General features: G+C 37.5%; 1 protein-coding gene across 4 annotated transcripts in view; it reads left to right on the forward strand.

Moving 5' to 3' along the window:
* The window catches only part of lhfpl2b (LHFPL tetraspan subfamily member 2b), a 93,087-nt gene extending 70,350 nt beyond the window's left edge, over positions 1-22,737 (forward strand). For all 4 annotated transcript variants that reach the window (XM_015365450.2, XM_015365442.2, XM_015365462.2 and 1 more), the window contains 2 exons: positions 2,742-3,521; positions 17,208-22,737. In XM_015365450.2, coding sequence (XP_015220936.1) covers positions 3,116-3,521; positions 17,208-17,464 — 663 coding nt within the window. In that variant the 5' untranslated portion in view covers positions 2,742-3,115 and the 3' untranslated portion in view covers positions 17,465-22,737. The remainder of the gene's footprint in view (positions 1-2,741; positions 3,522-17,207) is intronic.

Genomic DNA, 22,737 nt, shown 5'->3' on the forward strand with positions numbered 1-22,737 from the left:
CACCACACAAGTGTACACCCAAGGTTGGAGAAAGACCATTTGAAATCAGCCAGGGCTTTAAGAATTGATTAGTTTCAAAAAGCTTACAATGAGATAAAGGTTCACTGGAGGTTTGCTTTATTTAGATTTCCTTGGTATTCAAGCTTTTATCCTACATGTATGGTAGAAGCTGTTGCAGTGGAGTGTCCCTGATAAGTCTTATCCTGCAAAAAACCTATTATTTCATACTTGCCTAGAACCCAAGGAGTCTCAAGTGAAATTGTGGAAACAGATGGCATTTCCTAGGGAATGTTACATTTAAGGTGGTATATTGTGGAATATAGTATCCTTATTTTTATTACTTTTAAAAATTATTTATTTTACTTTTGTTTTTATTGAATTTTTTAAATTATTTTTAACCCCATGGTTTACAAGTGCAACTGAAGTGTTGACTTTGTGTGTTATAGAGTTGTCATGGTAACCAAATTGGGAACTGTTATTGTCTGAATTACTTTTATATATCTCTTATGTGATTAATTTATTGTCCATTATATTTTCTGAATCAGTGACTTCCCGTTCTGAAAAGCGTGTTCTCTTCCTTTAAAACATCCCTTTCAAGGCTTTTAGATTTTTTTGCAGGAAGTACATGATGTTTTAAAGGGCTAAAACTGGCTGAATCCTACCAGGGCTGACTGTAACTCCATTTGTGTCTGCTTGTTTACAGTGTTAAGGTTACATTTCTGTAAGCATAAGACCTAGCATTAAATATGGTACCACTTCATGGTTGGGTTTAAAACTATTTCAAATATGTGCATACACATTACAGGTGGAAACAAATAGGGCATTTTAATTGTTTGTAATTATTAACGGGTGTTTTCTGGGAGTAGTTTTAAATGATACTAATTGAGGTTAATGCTTAAATTGAAAAATGTGGACAGAGATAAGACTGATTCACCCTATGAGAGAGGAGAGGAAATATGGTTTCAGGTGTTAGGTATTGGTTTTAATCATTGGAAAATCTGTTTTTACTTTAAATAGTAGATTTCACTTGACTGTATGATTTGAATGACATGACAGTTGGAAAACCAGACAATAATTGTCAGTCATTCAATTTTTTTACTAATCTGAACCTAAATAAGCAAATAATTGTTTTGAGCTAGTGTGTGCTATAACTTCATTTAACAGATGTCATATGATCTAGTACATCTATCATTTTATTTTCAATTTTTGTCGTATTCTCATTCCATGAAATTGTTTCACAGGGAGAATATTTATTTATTTTTTATTTACAAAATAGTCTTATTTAGCTGGCTATCATGCTTATGTTATCAGTCTGTGAGCAGTTACAACAGGATTTGGGATATAATATAATTAATGTTGGTGGTTTTCTGAAAACTCTTAAAAACAATGATCCGAAGTGTGTTAAAAAGTACATTTTTATCAGAAGTGTTGTTACAAAAAAGGCATCACAAATCTTTATAGCATAAGTTGTATTTAATTTAAATATTTGTACTCACTAATTACATACAGTATGAATCAGTGGCAAGTATTTCTCTGTTTTGTGTCTTTGTTTTGGTCTTTTGCGAGTGTTTAGATCAGACACTTTTAACGTACACTGAACACTTCATTCCCTGTCTGGTTCGTAAGAGTGCTGTAAGTTATTTGTGCATGTAAAGAAATACCATTTCTAGGTGGATTGTGTTCTGTCAAACATTAGACTTGACAGAAACATGTTCACATCAAAAGTAACGATAAGGAGTTAACCTCAAAGCCAAGGCAGTAGAGATCAGAAGATTAACTTAAAACAGGTCTGCCCTTAAATTCTTATTCCCACTATTCTTTTAAATGAATCATCCCACCATATCAGATGGATTTATGCAGTCTTTTGGTAATAGACCTGAGTTAAAAAGACAGAATTATCAGCTCAATAAATCAGGGTGATACTTTCTTATATTACAAGACCTCAAAGTGCAATCTCAGATGATATTTCTTTTGTATCTTTTTTTGCCTTCATGAGGGGTTTGGTAGAAGAGATATTTACATAAAAGGGATATGTTTCATTTCTTTCTAAAATACTGTACAACAATTATATGGACATTCTCTGCAGGTTTTTTTTTATTTTCAGACACTTTGTTTCTCGACAGTCCAGTTAATCACACAGTAATATTTGCCACTACATATAAATACATCAAGCTAATAGATGTGAAATATCATGAAATATCAGCTTAAAGCTAAGCTTATTTGATTCTGATATAAGCACAATAAATTGCCTCATCACATTTTGGTTTTTTATCATTTCATTTCACTTGCAGCCTGCTTTCATTTGGTAGGCATTGAATCCGTTGAAAAGCAATCTGTTGCATTTCAGTTTTCTCAGACAAGACTGGAATTTATACTCTGAGGTGCCCTGTTCATGTGAAACGAAAGCATTGCTTCTTTGCATCAGCAGTAACAAGAAGCAGTCTGAACTTGATTTTCATACTTGTGTGTGTATATTAATATATAGTGGTACAGGGTGGTGGGTGTTCATCAACTGTAGAAGATAAATGGCAGTTGGAGAGAAAAATAGTTGGGCAGCTTCCAGCTGATGCTGTGAAATAACTCTGTCGGAAGTTTGTGTGCTGATTTAGAGCTCTTAAACAATCTGTAATAATTTACTGTGCGGTGGTGGGTGGCTGTGCATGCCTTCCTTTCTCTCGGCTTGTATATATCTCCGTGCTCACATGTATACATAAAGGCATTTTTTTTCTTCCTTTTTGTAGGTGTGTTCTGCAGTGATGTCAGCAAAACCCTGGGGACGTCCTTCTCTAAAATGTAGTGTTGTGTGCCCCGTGTGAACGTGAACGCAGAACTGCACACTACACTGGTCACAGCAGCCAGAAGAGAGAAGCAAAGCGAAACAGGGCAGAGTGACGGAGAAGACTGGGGGAGATAAGTTGTTAATTAATGACCAGGGCTCTGTGAGATTTCTCCTCTGAGGCTGCCCGCTGGTTAATGTGTTCTTGCTTCCTTCGTGCTAGTCTGTAAAAAAAAAAGGAATACAAAAACTAGTGCTGAATTAAACTTACAAGGGTTAAAAGCCTGAACCCACTACAGCTTTGGACTTGTGCAGTTAGATCCTGCCTGGATAAGCACCATGTGTCATGTGATTGTAACTTGTCGCTCCATGCTGTGGACTCTGCTGAGCATTGTGGTGGCCTTTGCAGAGCTCATTGCCTTCATGAGCGCAGACTGGCTTGTTGGACACCCCAGAAACTTGGAGACTAAGCCCCACAATACTGCAGAGCCCTACCGTCCTACCCTGGGCATCTACGGGCGCTGCGTCAAAGTGGTGAACTTCAAGAGGGAGATGCTGTGTGGCCCGTACGCTGATCACTTCGGAGAGATTGCCAGCGGGTTCTGGCAAGCCACTGCGATTTTCTTGGCAGCGGGGATCCTGCTGCTTTGTGCTGTGGCTTTCATTTCTGTTTTTACCATGTGCTTTCAGAGCATCATGAAGAAAAGCATTTTCAATGTCTGTGGATTACTACAGGGAATTGCAGGTGAGTGTGCCTCTAACGTTCAACAACAGTGTAATGGCTGTTCAGTTATTTATGACTAAAAATGCCGTGATTGCACTTCTGTTCCTCAGCATGAATATGTTTTTATTGTCTAATGAGGAATGAGCTGCTGACTGCTTAGCTTTCTCCCTGTAGTTCTCTATTCTGCTCAATACAGCTGATTGCACAGAGTCCCAGGAATGTAGAATGAAGAAAAGGCTGCCAGCACTGTTTAAACAAGTAACATTATTGTTGATCCCACCCGTGTTTAAACATTTACCAGCCCAATTAACAAGCTCTGGGTATACTGTGTTTGAAAATCTATTAATGTATTCGGAGGTTTAGAAAAAAAAACAAATGGAGACATCCAGAGGTGACTGCTGGGTTAATTGCAGAGCACAGTCCCCTGTTGCAAGGTCACTGCCTATTGAATCCGTTACCATTGGTGATGCCCTGCCAAATATTTGTATCCTCTACACTTCTGAAAAGCTGCTTGTGATTTCTTATTGAGAGGCAAAAGCATTGCTCTTTGATCCGAAGCAGCATTTGCCTTTGTTTAAGAATAAAATATCTCTCAAGTGCTGTGAGAGGTGAAAAGTGAAGACATTCTGAATGGTACACAGCCTGTAGGCTTCGCACCAAGCTGAGGCTTTTAGTTCGCAGCTAAGCCCTTTTGCTTTGGAAGTGGACCTGCTGACTAAACCTTAGTCGTCTTATTAGTCAGCCACAGTGACCTGGAAGATGGCAGCTGATGTTTGTTTCATCTGAGCTTGTTTGTAATGGAAAGAGTAATAGCTCAGGAAAATATTCACCAAAAGCGGGAGGTGAGTTCTGGGTCACTGCCAGAGGTCACCTCTTGAGTGCGTGTTGCAAAAGCTTGAAAAGAATTATATTCCTGCTTATTGTTGGAGCGAAACTACTAAAACACACAAATTTGTTAAGAGTTAATTCTCGGCTCTTCAAAGGACTTGGGTAACTATGCTTACTATGCCCTTCAAGGGAAATTGCTGGACACTTATGGTTTCTAGAAAGGGTGCAGGAAGCAATACAACTCGGAAGCATTACTCTGCCACTTTTGTGACATTAATTTAATTACTTTTTGTATGGTTCTCATGTCACTCCAGATGTTGATAAATTGCATTTCACTATATCCCTGAGGCCTGGTATGGTGATGCTGCATGTTTTATTTTTCTTTATTGTGGAAGTGAGGTTTTCTTGTGTTCCTTAGATATTTAACAAGCCTACGCTACAATTCTAGAGGGTATTTATAAAACTTATGTTAAGAAGGAAGAGTTTAGATAACCCCAATACAAGCCCTCATATAGACCATCTGATTGTGTCACAGAATCTTAGTTTTACCTTTTCGTCATTGTGAGGTATGTTATACATTTAATTTCCCCTCAAGAGAAACAAAAAAGAACAGATGTAGCTAATGATAAAACCAGATTAACAGTTAATGTTATTAAGTGGAGGCACTGATAACTGGCTGAGAATTTGACCTCTCTGAACTATGACTTTATAAACCACCCCAGAGAACCTACAGCTGATGAGTAATTATTTAAAGACAGGAAGATTGCACTGAAAGTTAGTCATTTGAAAGCTAGGATGTTGATGAAATTCATTTCATAGTCACAGAAGGCAAACTGTGGTAACTGCATATGGGTTGCTGTCTCACAGTGTATTCCTAAACTGGAAAAGGATTATTTGTGACCTTGCTTTGAATGAATCTGAGCCTTTAAAAGTATTCAATGTCAAACATCAGTATTCAAAAGGGTTTTGCTTACTGATAGAGACAAGAAAAATGTCAAGACAAGAAAGAGAATGAAAGAAACATTTTCAAAAATTGTTTAAGAATCAAAACAATCAATTTGCACAGCTTAGCCTCATTGATGTGTCTTTACTGCATTCTTGCATTTCTAAAATGTTAATGCATTCACTTATTTTGAAGAGTAGACTGCAGAGACCAAGACACTAGACCACAGTATCACATCAAAAGAACAGTGGCTTTTCCTGTTTTAGGAATATCATTCAGCTTTTTTTCACCTAATATAAAGAAGTTTAATTAAAATACTTTTATTCCTATGAGGTGCAACAGTATTAAATGTTTCTTTCCCATTTGTGTCTGGATTCAATAGTGAGGAAAACATCTAAGCATAATGGCTTGATAAAATATGAGAAAGCTGAATTATTTCACTTCAGATGTCAATCCTGGTGCAGTTTTGGTGTTTTGAAACTTGATGTATTTCTTGAAATAAATTCCTAAAGCCTTGAAAGGGATATTTTAATGGAAGAGATACCAAAAGGAAGTACTTATCATGTACTTATCCACAGACTGCATTATACCAAATATGTTAGAGTACAGGATGAGATTAGGTATGTTAACTTAATAACAATTAGATAGTGTCTTATAATTCTTAACGCTGTATTGAATTTCTTATCTCCTGGTCAGTTTCTGGGTTCCTTGCTGTAAAATTTTAGTTTCCTCTTGACATGGAATCAAGTTCTTTGACCAGTTAGGATGTTGTAGTAAATAGATGACAAAATTCCATAATTACCTTGATTTTGATAAATGTATGGATTAATTTACAAAATATTCCATTATTACAAAATATTCTTGTTACTATACCAGGAGCACGAAAGGTACAGTATATAGCACATTAAATAGCACTATAAATAACTTTCATGCTCAAAGGATCAAAATAAAAGTAAATAAAACAAAACTGTTTTTTTAATATAAGTCAAAAAGCAAGTTGGCATACTTTAACTTTATGGAAATACCCAACTGCTTGATGCCACTTTAAGGTGCTTTTTGTTAAATGATCATATAGCATTGTGTCATTACGCAGTGTGGAAGGTAATCTTGTGCAGGCAGGTTAAGGAGTGCTCTGATCAGTGTTTATTTTGTATTTTCCTTATCACTTATCACTATGTGTCAAGTGCAATATTTCAGAACTCAACGTCCTTATTGTTCCTAGTCTTTAACCCATTCTATGGTGCCAGTGTTTCACACAGAAGATTATATCTAATACGTTTTGTTGAAGGAATCCCCTCCATTTTCTAACCATCTGTATGTAAATAAAATAGTGTAGTTTAACTTATTTCCTCAGTCAAGATCCATACCCCCACCTATTAAATAGACACAATAGTTAAGACCAAGGACTTGAGCTAAGTGGCAGCTGTTCTATTCTGCTCATTCTGACTGAGACACACAGGCATACACAGGCATCTGTCTTGCAATTGGAAAAAGTTGCTTTTGGCCTTGGGGGTAGTATTTCTTAAGATTAATATATTCTTTTGTCCCCCCTTGCCCATAACAGAATGAGCTGCAGACTTCAGGAGCTTGAAATTCCTGAATATCTCTGTGATGAATGTGGTCCCCATTCTCAGCAGTTGTAAACATTCAAAACCCAACAGTGTCAGGGTTAGAAAATCCTTTTGGCAGGCTGGCCCCAGCCCAACAAAAAGGTTGAACATGCCAGTAAAATTCAATACCACTGGTAATATCTGGGCAGCCAGTGGGATTTATTTTTAGCACTTTTTGAGGAATTCTTATCTTGAGTTATGAAAGCCTCTTGGCAGTGGTCAGTAGTGATAGAGAAGTTACTTTTTCAAGGTGAAAATAACATTGCAGTATCAGACTTGCAAGTATTTTACCTTGCATAGGGTTACCTCGTTCCTCAGAAAGAAATAAGCTGACTGTCTGTGGTAGGCCAACAATTTTTTTCTGATCATTGACAGTAGTTTTCATGTGAAAAGAAATGTGATCTTTTAATGTGCTCATGTCAAGTAAATGATTTGCTTTTATAAAACCGACTCTTCTGACTGACACAAAGATCAACATTTGGTTGTCTTCACTCTGATTTAAGCTGATATAGGTCGATGCAGGGCAGTCCGACTCCTGGAGGGCCAGTGTGTCTGCTAGTTTTCTACACCTCAAAGCACCAGCGCCTGAAGAGCTGGGAGAAGCTGTTAAATGGGTCCCATTATGACATTAATGAGCTGATGTTTAGGCCATTAAGAGCAGTGATGGAATGAAGCCTGCAGACATACTGACCCCCAAGGGGCAGGGTTTCCCACCTGTTGTCTAGTGAGCGCTGGGGGCTGCACCTCTCCCAGAGTTTGTTGGAATGACAGGTTTCTCCTTATACAGTACCTAGCCCTTGTGGTTCCCTAACCTTCCCTCCAAGATTGTAAAGTTTTTAATTGTTGTTTTTTTTAAATAAGATTTTGTCAATCCAGGCATTTTGAATACAATACTACATTAGCTAAAGATGATAAACTCCTTCACTGTCCTTATATACAATATATATCATGTAGATGCCTTTTGTATTGAAGTCCAGAAGCACATTTTTTAGTTCTTTATATTTCAGCCACAGTTGGATGCTACTGTACATCCTATGTACTGAAATGCCCTTTCCAGGCTTCCATCATTCTAATTATAATCTGTAAAGTACTGTTTCCTACAATTTGTGTTATTAAGTGATCATTTTGAGTTTGCTCGCATCTCGGTAAAATAATATAAGCTTTGTTTAAAAAATGGATTCATTGCAGCTTTTACCATTTGGGACAGCATAGAGTTATCTATTAGTCTTATTGTGGAAATCTGTCACAATCCAAAAATGATATTTTATGTCTGTATATGGGCTAGATGGATAATTTTATAAAGGCCAAAATAGCTGCGAATTATCAGGGAAATGGGAAGGGGGTTATTATTGTTAGTCTTTCATTCCTAGCCATATTTATTCTTTTTCATGAATATTCATTTTACTCCTGAGCAAGTATCTCAGTAGCGTACAGTATCCGAAAAGTGTTTGAGATTTTTCTGTGTATGTGTTATCTGTAGCACATCGAAGTCTGAAATCTGAGGGGAAGAGATGTGTATTCCCTGAGAAATAACTATTTTTTGTGATTTTTTCAGAACACTCACTCGCTATTTATGGATAACTATTTTAAAGTGTTTCAAAATCTGTCTTCATTAAAAAGTGGTATAAGTATGACTGCAACTCCAGAATAAATTTAGAAAACATTTCGCTGCCATTTTTAACCAACCCTAGAATGTGGATAACCTTTCTCACTTTTTATGCCATTATTTTACATTATTATACAGTAATTATTCTGGGCAGATAAGGTTTCTCTGTTAACTTTCGCAGAACGCTGCACCAAACATTTAAAGCAGAACAACTTGCATAAATCCTAGTTTGAAAGAAATGTTATACACATATAGATTATTAAAAATGAAACACTGTATTATTAACAGAGAAGACTGACTGGCCATAATACAATTATTCAGATATGTAGGCCAATGTGCTTCAAGACCAAGGACACAAATGTGAACCTAAATGGAAATAAAGTGAAAGAGCACTTAGGATTGAAAATAAGAGACACTTGGAATACAGAGAGTTTTTGTGGTCTAGAAAAAGATTCCCGGCCACAGTGTTGAAGTCAGTTTTGGGGAATCCTTCAAGAAACGGCTAGATAGTATCATTATATCATTAGATCCAGGAGTTGCCAACTAGCAAGATGAATGACCTTCCTCTTTATTAACCTTTTTTATGTTCTAACCTCCCAGAAACTGTAAATGGCTGTCACCTCAATAATAACAATAGTGCTTGTGCTTGTGGTTCTCTTGCTCCAAAAATAGACGGGTATGACTTTCAAAATGATCCATGGGCCTGTAACATCCATTACCGTTACATTACATCTATCCATTTCCTGAAGCGCTTTATCCAATACACAGGTTTGCAGGGTAGCTGAAGCTTAACCTGGCAAGCAGCAGGTGCAAGGCTGGATACACCCTGGAACAGCACACATATACACAGACAAAACAGGGCCACTTTTTTACAGACATCACTTATCCTACCAGTATGTCTGTGGGGGAAACCCCCCAAAACAGGAGGAGAACATAGAAACACCAAGCAGATAGCACCCCAGGTCTAGAACTGAACTCAGGACCTGAGCGCTTTGAGGCTGTAATGCTAAACACTGCACCATCATGCCACCTCAGGCATACAGCATTCTTATCTTTTATAGGATTATTATTATTATTATACCTGCCACAACTGCACATTCATTGCATTCCTTCTGGGGTGTGGTGACGTTTCTTGTTGGTTGATGATAATGTACTTCTGTCTGATCCTAGAGTCCATCTTCAATGACCAATTTATTATGTCAGTATTGCGTATAACACTGAAATGTATGGGAAGATTAGCTGGTAAATGTTTTGGCTTTGTCTGGCTAACATTTCACAGGGCTTTCCCTGATGAGGTGTTAGCAAAATTGATCCCATTAATTTTATTTACCCACATAATAAATAGAGTGATGATTATATTGTGTGTCTTACTTTTTAAATCAAGTACCGAAGCAAATTAGTTTACTGATTGCTGAGTGTGACCAATTATTCTTAGTAATAACAATAATAATACAGATCGCATTTGATGAACTGAGTCTTACTTTGTCACACTGAGAGAGCCTGGTTTTTATTTTTACATAAAATCCATAATATTACAGCTGCTTTGATTTACTTCATTTGCAATGGACAGTCCTTAATCTTGCAATTTAAAACAGTCAGAATCAGATTGTCAGGGCACTTCTCTGCTTATGTTCGGGGAAGAAACACTTCGCAGTTCTCATAATGTCCAAAACAACTGAAGTTGTTTTGATGGTTAGGTGCTTACCTTCTAAATAGGAATTTAATACGTCTCTGCACTGTAGAAGGGAAGGAAACAGATTTTGGCATTTGTATGGAGACTTTTTGACAAAGAGACTGGGCTATAACCTATCTTTAGTTTTCTTAACCTTCACATTTTTTCAGGAGGCTCAATGTCTGTGGGAAAACCGTGAGTTATTTTGCAATAACCTAGTTATTGCTTCCTTGCAGAGTGAGAGTGCTTCTGTTGCAGAGGAGTTCCAGCAGGACTTTACTTGCCTGTGTTTATGAGTCAACAAGAGCAGCAAACCTTTTACAGTCAAGTTGAGAAATAACTGCTACGGTGCTGTTCCCATACGGACACGCATGAGATGATGATTCAGTCACTGACAGCTGCATTTTTACCCTTAGTACTGTTGCTCTATTTTAGCATGGTAAGAATGCTAAATGATTTCTGTGGAATAAAAGATAAGATAAGAAGAAATGAAAAGAAAGATGTGGCTTTACTACATTCGTTCAGTGCCAGTTGTTGACGCTGCATTTGTGCACATAATGTTTAACACAGCTTAAAAGATTTACAAAACAGGGCTTTCTAAATAGTACACTGGCATCCAGTTGAATTTTGCTCTGTAAAAAGTGCAGCCATTCCTTTTTTCAGTTTAGTGAATAATATATAAGGAAAATTTTCCTACTACTCCATGGAGATATTTTTATATATATATATATTTTCTGTATTTGTGGTGAGGATAGTGAAATAAGAATATATTTGTAGAAAAGGTGCATGAAAAAGGCAATGAAAACTATTGGGGCTACATGGGTGTCATCACCTTAACTGTAGGAATTAATGACAGTGATGACTAAATTATTTCTGTACTTCTACTAAGTTAATTTAAATTGTGGACAATGGAGAATGTGGCCATACAATATTAGACACATAGATTAATAATGAATCACAGTTTGACAGACCAGCTGGGATGCCTGAGTAAGAATATAGCATAAGAAAAATATAGAATATAGTACAGAATATAGTGTTTGTCCTGTGAGTGCAGTATATGGTGTTTATCCCCTATCTTCTTCAGCTTGGGTTGAAAGTACAGTATTAAGCAGTTTTGTTTCCGTGGAAAGAAAATCAAAACCACATCACCATCGTCTATCTGATACCAGGGGTTGTCTAGCTGTCAGGCTAAATAACATGTGGAAAACATTTATGACCTAGTTTTATTTCCTAATTTAACGCATATTTGAACTAAACATAGAACAGAGTTGCTTCATTCCTATATCATCTTCCTCAATCTTTCAGTTTTAAGATTTATATAAAGGTGTTTTAAAGGCTAATGCAATATCGGACAAAGTGAGCTGGACTGAGCTGAGTGGATTTTAATGTTTTTTTACCCTTTAATTCTGCATTATTAGAAACAAAAAGCTGAGCTTCCCTCATTTATTGTTGTAAAGAAAACTGTTCCATAATTGTAGACTAAAATAATAGCATCACACATGTTTTTATGGCTGCAATGGACACGTATCCTGTCCAGGCTGTATCCTGCCTTGCACCCCCTGGTTCCTGGGATAGGGTCTGGTGTCCCCATGACCCTGAGTTGAATGAAGCGGTTTATATGCCATTTATATGCCATATCACCCTGCAACTCAGCAAGCTTAGCAGGTGTGAGCCTGGTCAGTACCTGGATGGGAGACCTCCTGGGAAAAACTAAGGTTGCTGCTGGAAGAGGTGTTAGTGGGGCCAGCAGGGGGTGCTCACCATGTGGTCTGTGTGGGTCGGGGGACAGTATACTGTAAAATGGTGCCGTTCTTCGGCTGAGACGTAAAACCAAGGTCCTGACTCTTTGTGGTCATTAGAAATCCCAGGGTGTTTCTCAAAAAGAGTAGGGGTGTAACCCCGGCATCCTGGTCAATTTTCCCTTGGCCTTTGCCAAGCATGGCCTCCTAATAATCCCCATCTATGAATTGACGTCATCACTCTGTTTTCCTCCCCACTGATAGCTGTATGTTGTGAGCGTACTTTGCACACTGTGGCTGCCGTCACATCATCCAGGTGGATGCTGCACATTGGTGGTGGTAAGGGGAGTCCCCATTACCTGTAAAGCGGAGTGTGGAGTTTCCAGAGTGTAAGAAATTATTATTATATTTTATGGGACACATGACATTTTTGACATACCTAGTAGAACTTCATATATGTTCATTTTAAATGATTTTCAGTTTCATATCCTGTTCTTCATAATCATACACATATATATTTAGATTGTTAATATTACCTTTCAAAAAATAGTCCAGTGAAAAACGTATTGAAAAATGTGGCAGGGGAAGAAACCATTTACAAATAAAACTGAAAGAAAAAATTGCACAGTGCTTAGCATTGCTGTATTTCAGCAATTGCTGGGGCCCTGGGCTCAGTTCTGGACCTGGGGAGCTGTCTGCATGAGTTTACATATACTCTCTCCATGTTTTCCTGTAGATGGTCTGGTTTCCTCCCACAGTCTTAAAACCTACTGGTAGGTTCATTGCGTTTCTGAGAAAAGTTGCCCTTGAGGTACCCTGCTTCTCTCTGGTATAGGCTCCAGGTCACCCCCCCACCCCCACCCCCACCCCGACCCTGTATTGGATGACATGGTTTGAAAATGGATGAATAGAACTAGCAATCACACAGGCTACATTGGCCAGATGGCTTCCTCTCATTTGTACCCTTTCTTATGTCTTAAAGTAAAGTAACAGAAACAATATGGGACATATGATCTTTTTGTTTTCGTGTTTTATTTTTCACTGGCTGGACTGAAAAGGCTTTGTTTCGGACTTGTGGTGGGATCCCGTGGGATCCAGATGTCATGTGCTCAGTGTCAGTACTGTAATGAGATTGGTCTTGCGTCTCTGAACTGTGCTAACAAGGCTTATTGTGTGGATCTGTGTGGAAAATAAGAAGAGAGAGAGAAACAATGTGACTACCACAGGGACAGAGTAAAGGCTAGAGTTTTGAGACCTTTTCCAGCTGCTTTTGGAGCCTTTGAGAAGTCCAGTGTTGTAGGGAGAATGCGTTGCCATCATGTGACGAGAGGAAATCGCTATTCCAGACTGGAAACTTGAACAGATGTTGATGTAGTCAATCAGTCTAAACACCAGGATTTCAAAGCTCTCCTGTAATTATCATCTTTTGAACTCTTGTTGCATGCTGTATATTCTTGATTGTTTCCGATCTCTTCAAATTATCTTTTTATCTTTAAAAGTGTTAGTAGTAACAAAGGTTCCATTGATAAATCCTTGCGTGTAAAAGTGGCGACTTCAATCTGAGTATTGGCTAATGATAGTACTGATAAACAACACAGCTTTGAATGAAAAGTATTTTCCATTAATCTTGAATCAAATTGTGTTTAATTTCTAACAAAGGCTGTCTTCAACATATAATATGAACATTTATGTCTTAACATATAGCTATTAAGAGTTGAGTCCATAATACTCCTCTTGCTGATTTTAGGTATACATTTAACTGTGGTGCAAATATTGGGGGGATTAGGTAATGTTCATGTCTGTTGGAAAACCTTGGTTGAGGCTTTTTTAATTTTGAAGTGTTTTTTTTTATTTTCAGCTTGTACATGCTGAAGATGTTTAGTATTTTAATATATTTAATATTAAATATTCTGACAGCGGAAAACATAATTTAGGCAACAGAACACTAGAACGTTCCTAGCTTGGAAAACTTCTTTTGCAATAAAATAAAAAGAAATAATTAAAACAAAAGTTGATTTTTGGGCTAAGGCTAAATTCTGGCTGATCATATATACAAAACAGCAACATAGATATTTTTCTGTGCTGTCAAACATTTTATGTCAGTAAATTCACTTTCTCTTTATTGTCTAGACGCTCAAGAGTTAAAGCAATTGTTTTAAAGAAATTGTGTCAGTGAACTAATGGAAATAACCCTATCCTCCTTAAGAGATTGTTGGTGAACACCGGAAAGCAGTAGCAGTCAATGGCTGAGAGAGGCAGCTTTATCAACCTGGCTCTGTTCCTGTTGTTTTCAAGCGGTGACCTCTTGAGGAAAGGCAGGCTGGAAGTATCTGTTTAACAAATCAAGGCTGTTTCATTTGTCTCATATTTACCCCCAGTTTAAGGTAGTGGTTTTCTGGAACATTCTGTTATATATTAAATATTTATACTGAATTGCAAATAATGACACTATACTTAAAAAAATGCTTCAAGAATTGAAATATCTGCCAGTGGATTAGTTGGTCAATTATTATGACAGTATTGTTTCATGTACAGTATTATAAAGTACATTGAGATTATTTTCAATGTGCTATATAGAGTATTTTTTATTAATTGTGGGTGAAGAAACGTATTGTTTTTGAATAATTCAATAGGACTTTACTGTTTTCATACCTTCTTACTTGGAAAACATGAGTAGCCAATTTAGGGTGAAATTCCCTCATTTTATTTCAGTTTTTTATGAGGGCAGAAGTGTTTCAATTGAAAATATTGAGTGTGTACTGTAAGTGACAAATGTACTATAGTGTTGAAGCATTGAGGACTACTATGACCACCACTGTGGACCAGCAGGGGTCAGTATTCTCTTTTTCCACATTGTGGGGGCTGTCATTCAAAGCAGTTCAAATAATTTTGGTTTTGGAAGGCCAGTGGCAGAAGCTTTGTGCATCACTACTGTGCTTACACAGCTCCCGGCACTATGAGGGATTTCCTCAGTGGTCATTTCAAAGCGTGGTAGAATTACTTCCTCCACCAAGTACAGATCAGTGAATTGGCTGTTGTTTACAGCCAATTCATGTAAATAACCAAACTGGGAGCTAGCAAGGTTGAGCAAAAAAATCAGGAGAATGTGTAGTGCTTATTCCAAAGCAGGCTATTTCACTATTTCAAATGACTCAGTCTCTTATTAATCTTAATAGTCATTTAGTTTATGCCTTAAAATTAGCACCTTAAACATCCATCACCATCAAAGCCCATTTATCCCATTTAGGGTCACAGTGGCCCAGAGCCTATTCTGGGAAGCACAGGGAACAAGGCACCTTTCACAGGCAAACACAGACACACAAACATGCACACACTCACACAATGGCCAATTTTACAGAAGCTACCAATATGTCTTTGGACAATGGGAAGGAACCAGAGCACTAGGAGGAAACCCATTCAAATACAAGGCAAACACACAAACTCCACGTGGATAGCACCCCAGATCTAGAATTGAACCCTGGGCCCCAGCACTGCGAGGTTGCATTGCTAACCACTGCACCACTGTGCTGCCCTAATCTAAATTTATCTGAAATAAAATTTGCAGCAAAATAATAACTATTGTAGTTTTCAATAGCTATAAAATTGTATTAACATTAAGCAGATCGCTATCTCAAGATGAGTTCTTGAAAGACAACTGAGGCAAATAAGGGTCAAGGTTATTGCACACTACTTGGTTTATCTGTCTGGAAAAAATAATTTCCTTTAATAAAAATATTTCCTGTTAAAATAAAGGTGGTTCCCATTTCCTGTTGCTTTAGGCCTTGATTTTCAGATGCCCTTACTACACCTCATTTCAACAAAACACAATACAAAGACAATAGGTGCAATAACTGTTTCATACCTGGAACATATTTACATAAACAACTGTGCAAAAGAGGTAGACTTGCTGTCTTTATGCAAAAACAACTTCATGGTGATCTGCTACTGAAATTTCAGTCATTTAGTTTTAAATAGTTAATCAGGATAGATCTGTATTTTGTAGGAAAGGTAGTCTTTTTAACTAAATGTGTGGAGAGGAATAAACTCAAATGTCTGCTGTTCATCATTTATATATCAATTACATCTGATATATAAATCATATAGTTTAACCTGAGGTGTTGTGAGCTAAAGACTGCTTAGTGACAAGGTTTATTTACATCCAAAATAAGCAGTCTTTTTTAATAGTACTAGACACTTGTGAAGGCTTTAAGTAAATTTTTGATGTTTTAATCACCTAATTATTATCTAATTAGACATGTACACACTGTACTTAGAAAGTATCACATGAAATGAAATGCGGGTGAAAGTAAATGGAGCAAACAGTAAAAGAACACCTGAGTTGAGTGTTAGCAACAGAAATATATTTTGTTTTTTTCCCAAAGTGTGAGTATTCAGGTCTATTCCATCTGGCGCCCATTGTTTGCCAGGATAGACTCTGGCTTCCAACATATCTCTGCACTGGATAAAACAGGTGGACAATGGAGGGTCGGGTAAAAGTAAATTAAAAGGATTAAAAGCATTTTGGACAAGAAAATAAGTGGTTATCATTTGTATAAATATCTATGAATAGTATTTTTATTGTGTTTTATGTACAGTATATGAAATTTTAAAATATGAACACATAATTCTCAGTCAATAATAGTTTAGTTTAGCATGGCTTTGTTGTATAAGTTAGAACCTTTTGGTATGGAATATTAAATTACCCTTGTAAATGACAGACTAAGCGATTCTCATCCCTGGTCCCAGAGAGCCACATTTTGTGGTATGAATTTAGTAGTAGTTAATTGTTTGTTTGAGTCAATTATAGAGTTAATTGGTTTGATTTTCAGCATGTTAGTCATAGAGGATTGTAAATTATCCATTAAATTGTTTGGCTGCGACTATCCACAGTTACAGAAGATGCAGCACAATCCAAATATTGAGAATAAGACATGAAAAGCACGAGGAAATCTTAAAATCAAGTTATTGCTTTAGCCATAATGTCAGCCCGACCGTCTTCACAGGCAGTGACTGCTGTTGGTAAGCATTGTTCAAACACTTTTGACTTTGCAGTTTTTCATTTTATCCATCTTTACATCGAAACTGCTTCACTTCAAATACATTTACCACCACAATGGTACCACCACAATGGTATCTGCTATGATTGACATGGTCATTTCATGACTTGGCACATTTAGAGTTTTATTGAGTCTATCCAGATTTTTATTTTTTGGGCCTCTTCTAACTGCTTGTCCAATCTTCAGTAAAGTGTGTGGATTAGATTTAAAGTAAAGTCACTGAACTGCTTTGCCTTCTCTCTCTCTCTCCAGGTCTCTTCCTGATTCTAGGCCTGATGCTGTACCCAGCTGGCTGGGGGTCCGACAAGGTGCTGAACTACTGCGGGACAGAGGCCTCCCCCTACAAGGTGGGACAATGCTCCCTGGGCTGGGCCTTTTACACAGCCATAGGTGGCACCGTGCTGACCTTCATCTGCGCAGTGTTCTCCGCTCAGGCCGAAATCGCCACCTCCAGTGACAAAGTGCAAGAGGAGATTGAAGAAGGCAAGAACCTCATCTGCTTGCTGTAAAACCCCTGGAGGAAACTGGCCTTCTTCCTACCGCTGTTGAGAATGCAGGCCTTGGTGGCCTCCTTTCTCTATAAAAGGGATCAAGACATTGTTTACCACTAGGACTAACATCCTAACTTTTTGTTTGTCTTTTTCTTTGTTGTCCTTTTGTTTGCATCCTGTGTCATGCTTCTGCATTATTTTTTTAACACCATCCAAAACGGTGGTGTTCAGTTTATGGTGCCAATGTAAGCTATCATGACATGGAATGAATTGTAAATAATTGTATATAATGTACAGATCTTATTACTTTAAAGACTTTTGGTTTATTTTACGATTGATTGTTTTCGGTCCCTACAAACCAGCTTATCTGTGCAAATTAAACAAAAAACGGTGAATGCCTTTCTTTCCAGAACATTTGCCTTGCTGAAATCGTGGTATAAGGAAACCACTACTAAAACTATAAGCCTCATTATATCCAAAGTGCCCATCATTCAGCTACACTGTGTTTAACGTTCCCTGCAATGTTACAGAAGGAAAATAAGAAAAAGATGTTTCTTTATTCTGTGATGGGAATATGCCTTTGATGCCTTGCAGTGGTTCCAGTTTATAAGTTGTGAAAGAATCTGTAAGTTACTAAATATTTGCGTTTTCCAGTGTGCAAGAAACTGCCTTTTGACCCCAAAGCCATGAAAGCTAGATCTGAGAAATGAGCTGTGGTATAAATGGACAATTTCCCTTCATGCCATTCCTTGGCCTGCAGTTTGCTCACGCTTGTAGTTTTATGAATATAAAAAGGCTTTGCTCACGTTCCAAATCATATGAAAATGTACTGTTTTGGGGAGAACTATATGTCTAAGGCATAAAGGACAATAGGGGGCAGTAGTGCCAATTACTACTTTGCAGTGCCTCTGTCCTCATATTGTTAAAGGATTGAATATCTTTTCCACATGTCATTGCTGCCAAATTATAAAGAAACAAAGGAAATCTTTTGTGCCTATTATAAACCCCCCCAGTTGTTGGACACCTTCTCACCGGCTGCAGAAGTTGTTCCAGTGGAGTTTCCGTGAAGAGATGGTGCCAGGCTCAAGCTCCCCTTACACAGAACTGATTTTCCATCGTTAACCACAGGCAGCGACCAGAGATTTTAGTGCCGTCAGTTTCGAGAAGATCACTTGCCAAGAACAATCATGTTTTCCCAGAGAAAACACCTCTTTGCTGTAGCGTTGTCTCGCGTCCATCAGGCCAAGCTCCTGTGTTATCAATGAGTGGTTTATCAGTCTGTATGTAACACTTTTTTCCTGCTTTGCATAAGCTAAAATTATGGAATGTGGGGGTGGGAGTATCATGGGCTGTGCTCAGTGTCTAGGCTGACTTTTGTCAGGGGAAAGGGAGATTGGTGAAATATATCATGGCCATGTCTGCTTTTAATGTTTTGGTGAAAAAAAAACAGCTCTCAGCATTTTTTTCATGTCAATGTGGGAAAACAATTATATAAAACTTGCTCTCTGTGCACCATGTCCTGGGGGCAATATTATAGAGGCATGCAAGCCAGCGAGTTTCCATTCTATAGCAACAGCAGACTTGTGAATCTGTCTTATTTTTCAGGTTGCTCACAATTTCTGCCAGATCAGACTGTCCGTCTTACTTTATATGAGTGAGGAAACTTCACGTAGCTCACTTCACCTTTCAAAAGCAATCAGTCACATCCAGAGTGTGAGCCAGAGCACTGCCAAATTGCTTGTATGGCTTGCTGTACCAGGACTTAGTAGATCTGGCCCATACTGTCTGTACTTGTTCCAGAAAACCAAGCAATTAGTTCCAGACAAATGAAACTGTTCTGTTTAGGTTACAGTTTTTTTGGCGTTTTTTTTTCTCTCACTTAATGTATTTGGATAAAGTAAGTTGTTTGCACTTTAGTTTACTGGACAAGAATAGCCCAGTTTTTTACATATTGTCAACACTCTTTGACATAAACTGTTGAGCCATTGTAGGGACCTGCTTTGCATAGCAGTTTGATCCATTCCAGGTTTTGCAAGCTGTAGGCCCTTGTACATATTGTACTGATTAAGAAGCAAAAAACAATGTATTTTTAAAATATTTTAACTCCACAACTATGCAATTTTAATATAAAGTAACAGGGAAACAGTATTCAGGATCCAATACTGGCTGGAGTTTAGAAGCACCATGACAACCTGGAAAGGCTCAAACAGCTATGCACTGTGAGTGCTACATCCAACTTTGCATTGCATGGGAAAGCTTCTGTGAAATGAATTTGTGATGTTTTTAAATATTATTTATTACAAGCAAAAAGTCCAAGCTTTTAGAGATTAGTTTTTGTGACTTTTGGTAAATAAGTTCCGCATTTCCTACCAAACTACCATTTTGGCCCTTCCATCTGACGTATTACTGACTGTTTTAGAATGGATGAGCTAGGAGATGTTCTGCATACTATACTGAACAGTATTTAAACCATGGCAAATGCTCTAGGCAAGAAATTAAACACTTCAACGTGCCTCACAACTTCAAGCATGATGTCTATGAGACAGGCACAGCTTTAACACTAAAAACAACTGGTGTTCTTCTTTCTGGGTTCTCTCTCCTATTTGCTGAGGGGTGACTGTGATTAAACTAGAATAAAAGAATGGAGGGATACTGAAAGTAGTAGAGAAGTGACTTACTTTGACGTTGAGGTCAATTGGTTCTGACTCCTGCCTTAGAGAGGCCCAAACAGACAGGGGAAGAAACAGGCACAGGGAGTGAAAAATAGGCAGGGAAAAGACCAGCCAAATGACCACATCAACGAAGTGCCTCAGTCCATCAGTGCAGTCCGCCTCTTTCTTGTAAAAGTATTTCTGTTTTTTGTTTTTCTGTTCCGAGTAACACTTGTAATGAAAATCATTGATCTGACCTGTGGTGGCAAACTGTTTCAGACTCTTCATTCGGAATTGTGCCAAAGCAACAACAACAAACTGTGAATATGGAGTACAAAATCTATTACCAAAACCGCCCCCTGCAGGGGCAATGCTGACTTACTGTCTGGAAGAACTTGAAATCATGTACTTTAAATACTTTTAGAAAATATTTGGTATTCATTAAAAAGAAGAAATGGTTAGTAGTTCATTTTGGCTCATTCACCAGTTGTGCCACAACACAAAGGTCCTTCTTTTAGCTTGCTCAAATGTTAGGGTCATTTGTGTCTCAAAGCAATAAAAAATCTAGCTTAATTGTAGGATGCTATAATTCTGAGTTCTGTTAGTCTTAAGCCTACTAAAATTAAATGGCAAGTAATGCCAACGTATATGTGGGTGAAGTATTCTGCTTTTTAGTTTATTTGGAAATAGCTGCAGTAACCAGTAGCTTTGATCTTCGACGGAAGATCTAGAATTAAAAATATTTAGGCTCTGTATGAAAACTACCAAATGAAATATATGCATTTCTTTACAGATATGTGTATTAAGCAGATCACTTTTAGAAAAGAAATTCAAATGACTCATGAAGGTGTGTATCATAATGTTAAAGACAGTCCTTATTATTCTGAATGCACGTGCTTCCTTTCAATGTCTTGCTGTGATGAGGCCCTAGTGAACCTGTGTTGTAATGCAAAGCTTTTTCAGAAGCACATTAGTTCAAATCAGGCTTTCCAATGTGTTCATTGTCTGTGGTTGAATGTTTTTGTTCGATTTTGTGTAATGCAAGGTGCCATAATCTTTGTTGTAATGTAACAGTTTTAATAATATGTGTGTGATCAGAGATATGTGCAATATCCTATCTTAGTGCTTTCAGTTAAAGTGTGAGGAAGAAGGTCCTCGTGGAAGTTGTTTTGTTTTGATACCAAGGGTTAAAATGGAAGATGTCTGGGCAAGAGGCGTGTTACAAATTGAAACCTTATTTGGTTTCAGGAAAAAACAACATGCTAGGCCACACCAGCAAAGGTCCAGGAAATGACATCATTTAAACTCATTATGGGTTTGAGGTCCCTGCCTTTCTTGTATTACAAATCATAGTAGTCCCTTTAAACCAAGCATTCTACTGGGTAGGTTTTTCTCTGCCTGTTCTTGATACAGTATATAGATATAGTACATTCATTAGTAGGTCAGTCTGTTTTTTTGTTATATTAACAAAAGTTAACAAAAGGAATGTGTTGAAGATTTCAAGGGCAGAAGAGAGGTTTCATTTGAAAATTTCTCACAATTAAGCAGTTAAAGAAACCCATACTTGCTGCATCCTGGGTTAAAAGAAGTTTGGCTTGACCTTGGCAACAAAAGCAGTTTTCACTGAGCCAAGACCAAGAGCCACTTGATACACTTGAAAAAAGAAAAGACTGAAACAAGAGCAGACAGGCTTTTTTTTGAAGGGTTAAGGTAATGGTGATAAATAAGCATTCCAGCAATGCCAGCTGCCTTTCAACTCTAGTTAGAAAACTGTTCCTTGTATTACTGTGTGTAGCTGAGCTCCAGACATTGTCAGTCATGCCATTCGGTGCCCTACAATACCGTGTTTACTATCCAGGATAGTTTAATGCTCCTTGCAGTGGATCTTAAAGGTGATTTACAAAGATTAACTTGATGTTTTAACTAGCAGAGGACACCCAAACTAACAGGTCTTTTTTCCACTCAACCCCCTCCATAGAATAAACTGCTGATTCAGAAGACTGGGAACAGTTGTAAGTTATTGACCATTTAAGCAAATAATTTGTTTAGTTATGGAAACTCGAAGTTTAATACATATTCAAATGTATGTATCAGCTTGACTTAGAAATTGCTCATTTATCAAATTATATGTTTAAGTGATCTCAGATTATTCTGTCTTTAGAAATTGATTATTTGATACCTATAATTGGATGATTTGTGGCCCTGGATGTGCAGTCTTTTACATTCCCTGGTTAACCAATTTTGCTTTCAGCAAAAATCTGCATCTCCTTGCTGCTCTCTTTATATATTATCCCTTCCTTTTCCATTATGTCCTTTATCTCCAGGAAGATGGTCAGAGCTAAAAACAAAGACTTACTCAAGCAGGCTTCTGTTATATGTTCTGTTTCTGTACAATGCTGACACTACTCAAATATTGATTTACTAATCAGTTGATCTGAAATCTTTTTTTTCTAGGAAGTTTTTTTTTGGTTATTGGAAATAACCATTCTTTGTGTTCAATTGAATAATATTTCAGTTGTCAGCTTTTTTTTTTTGTCAAGGGAATTCGGCAGCAATGTACAGATGCATGCAACATTTCCATAATGCTAAAAATGACTTCCGCTCATTTGAAAGAAATAAATATGGTCTTGTTTTAAAAAA

This window comes from Lepisosteus oculatus, chromosome 3 (genome assembly GCF_040954835.1).
Source record: "Lepisosteus oculatus isolate fLepOcu1 chromosome 3, fLepOcu1.hap2, whole genome shotgun sequence".
NCBI classification, from domain to species: Eukaryota; Metazoa; Chordata; class Actinopteri; order Semionotiformes; family Lepisosteidae; genus Lepisosteus; species Lepisosteus oculatus.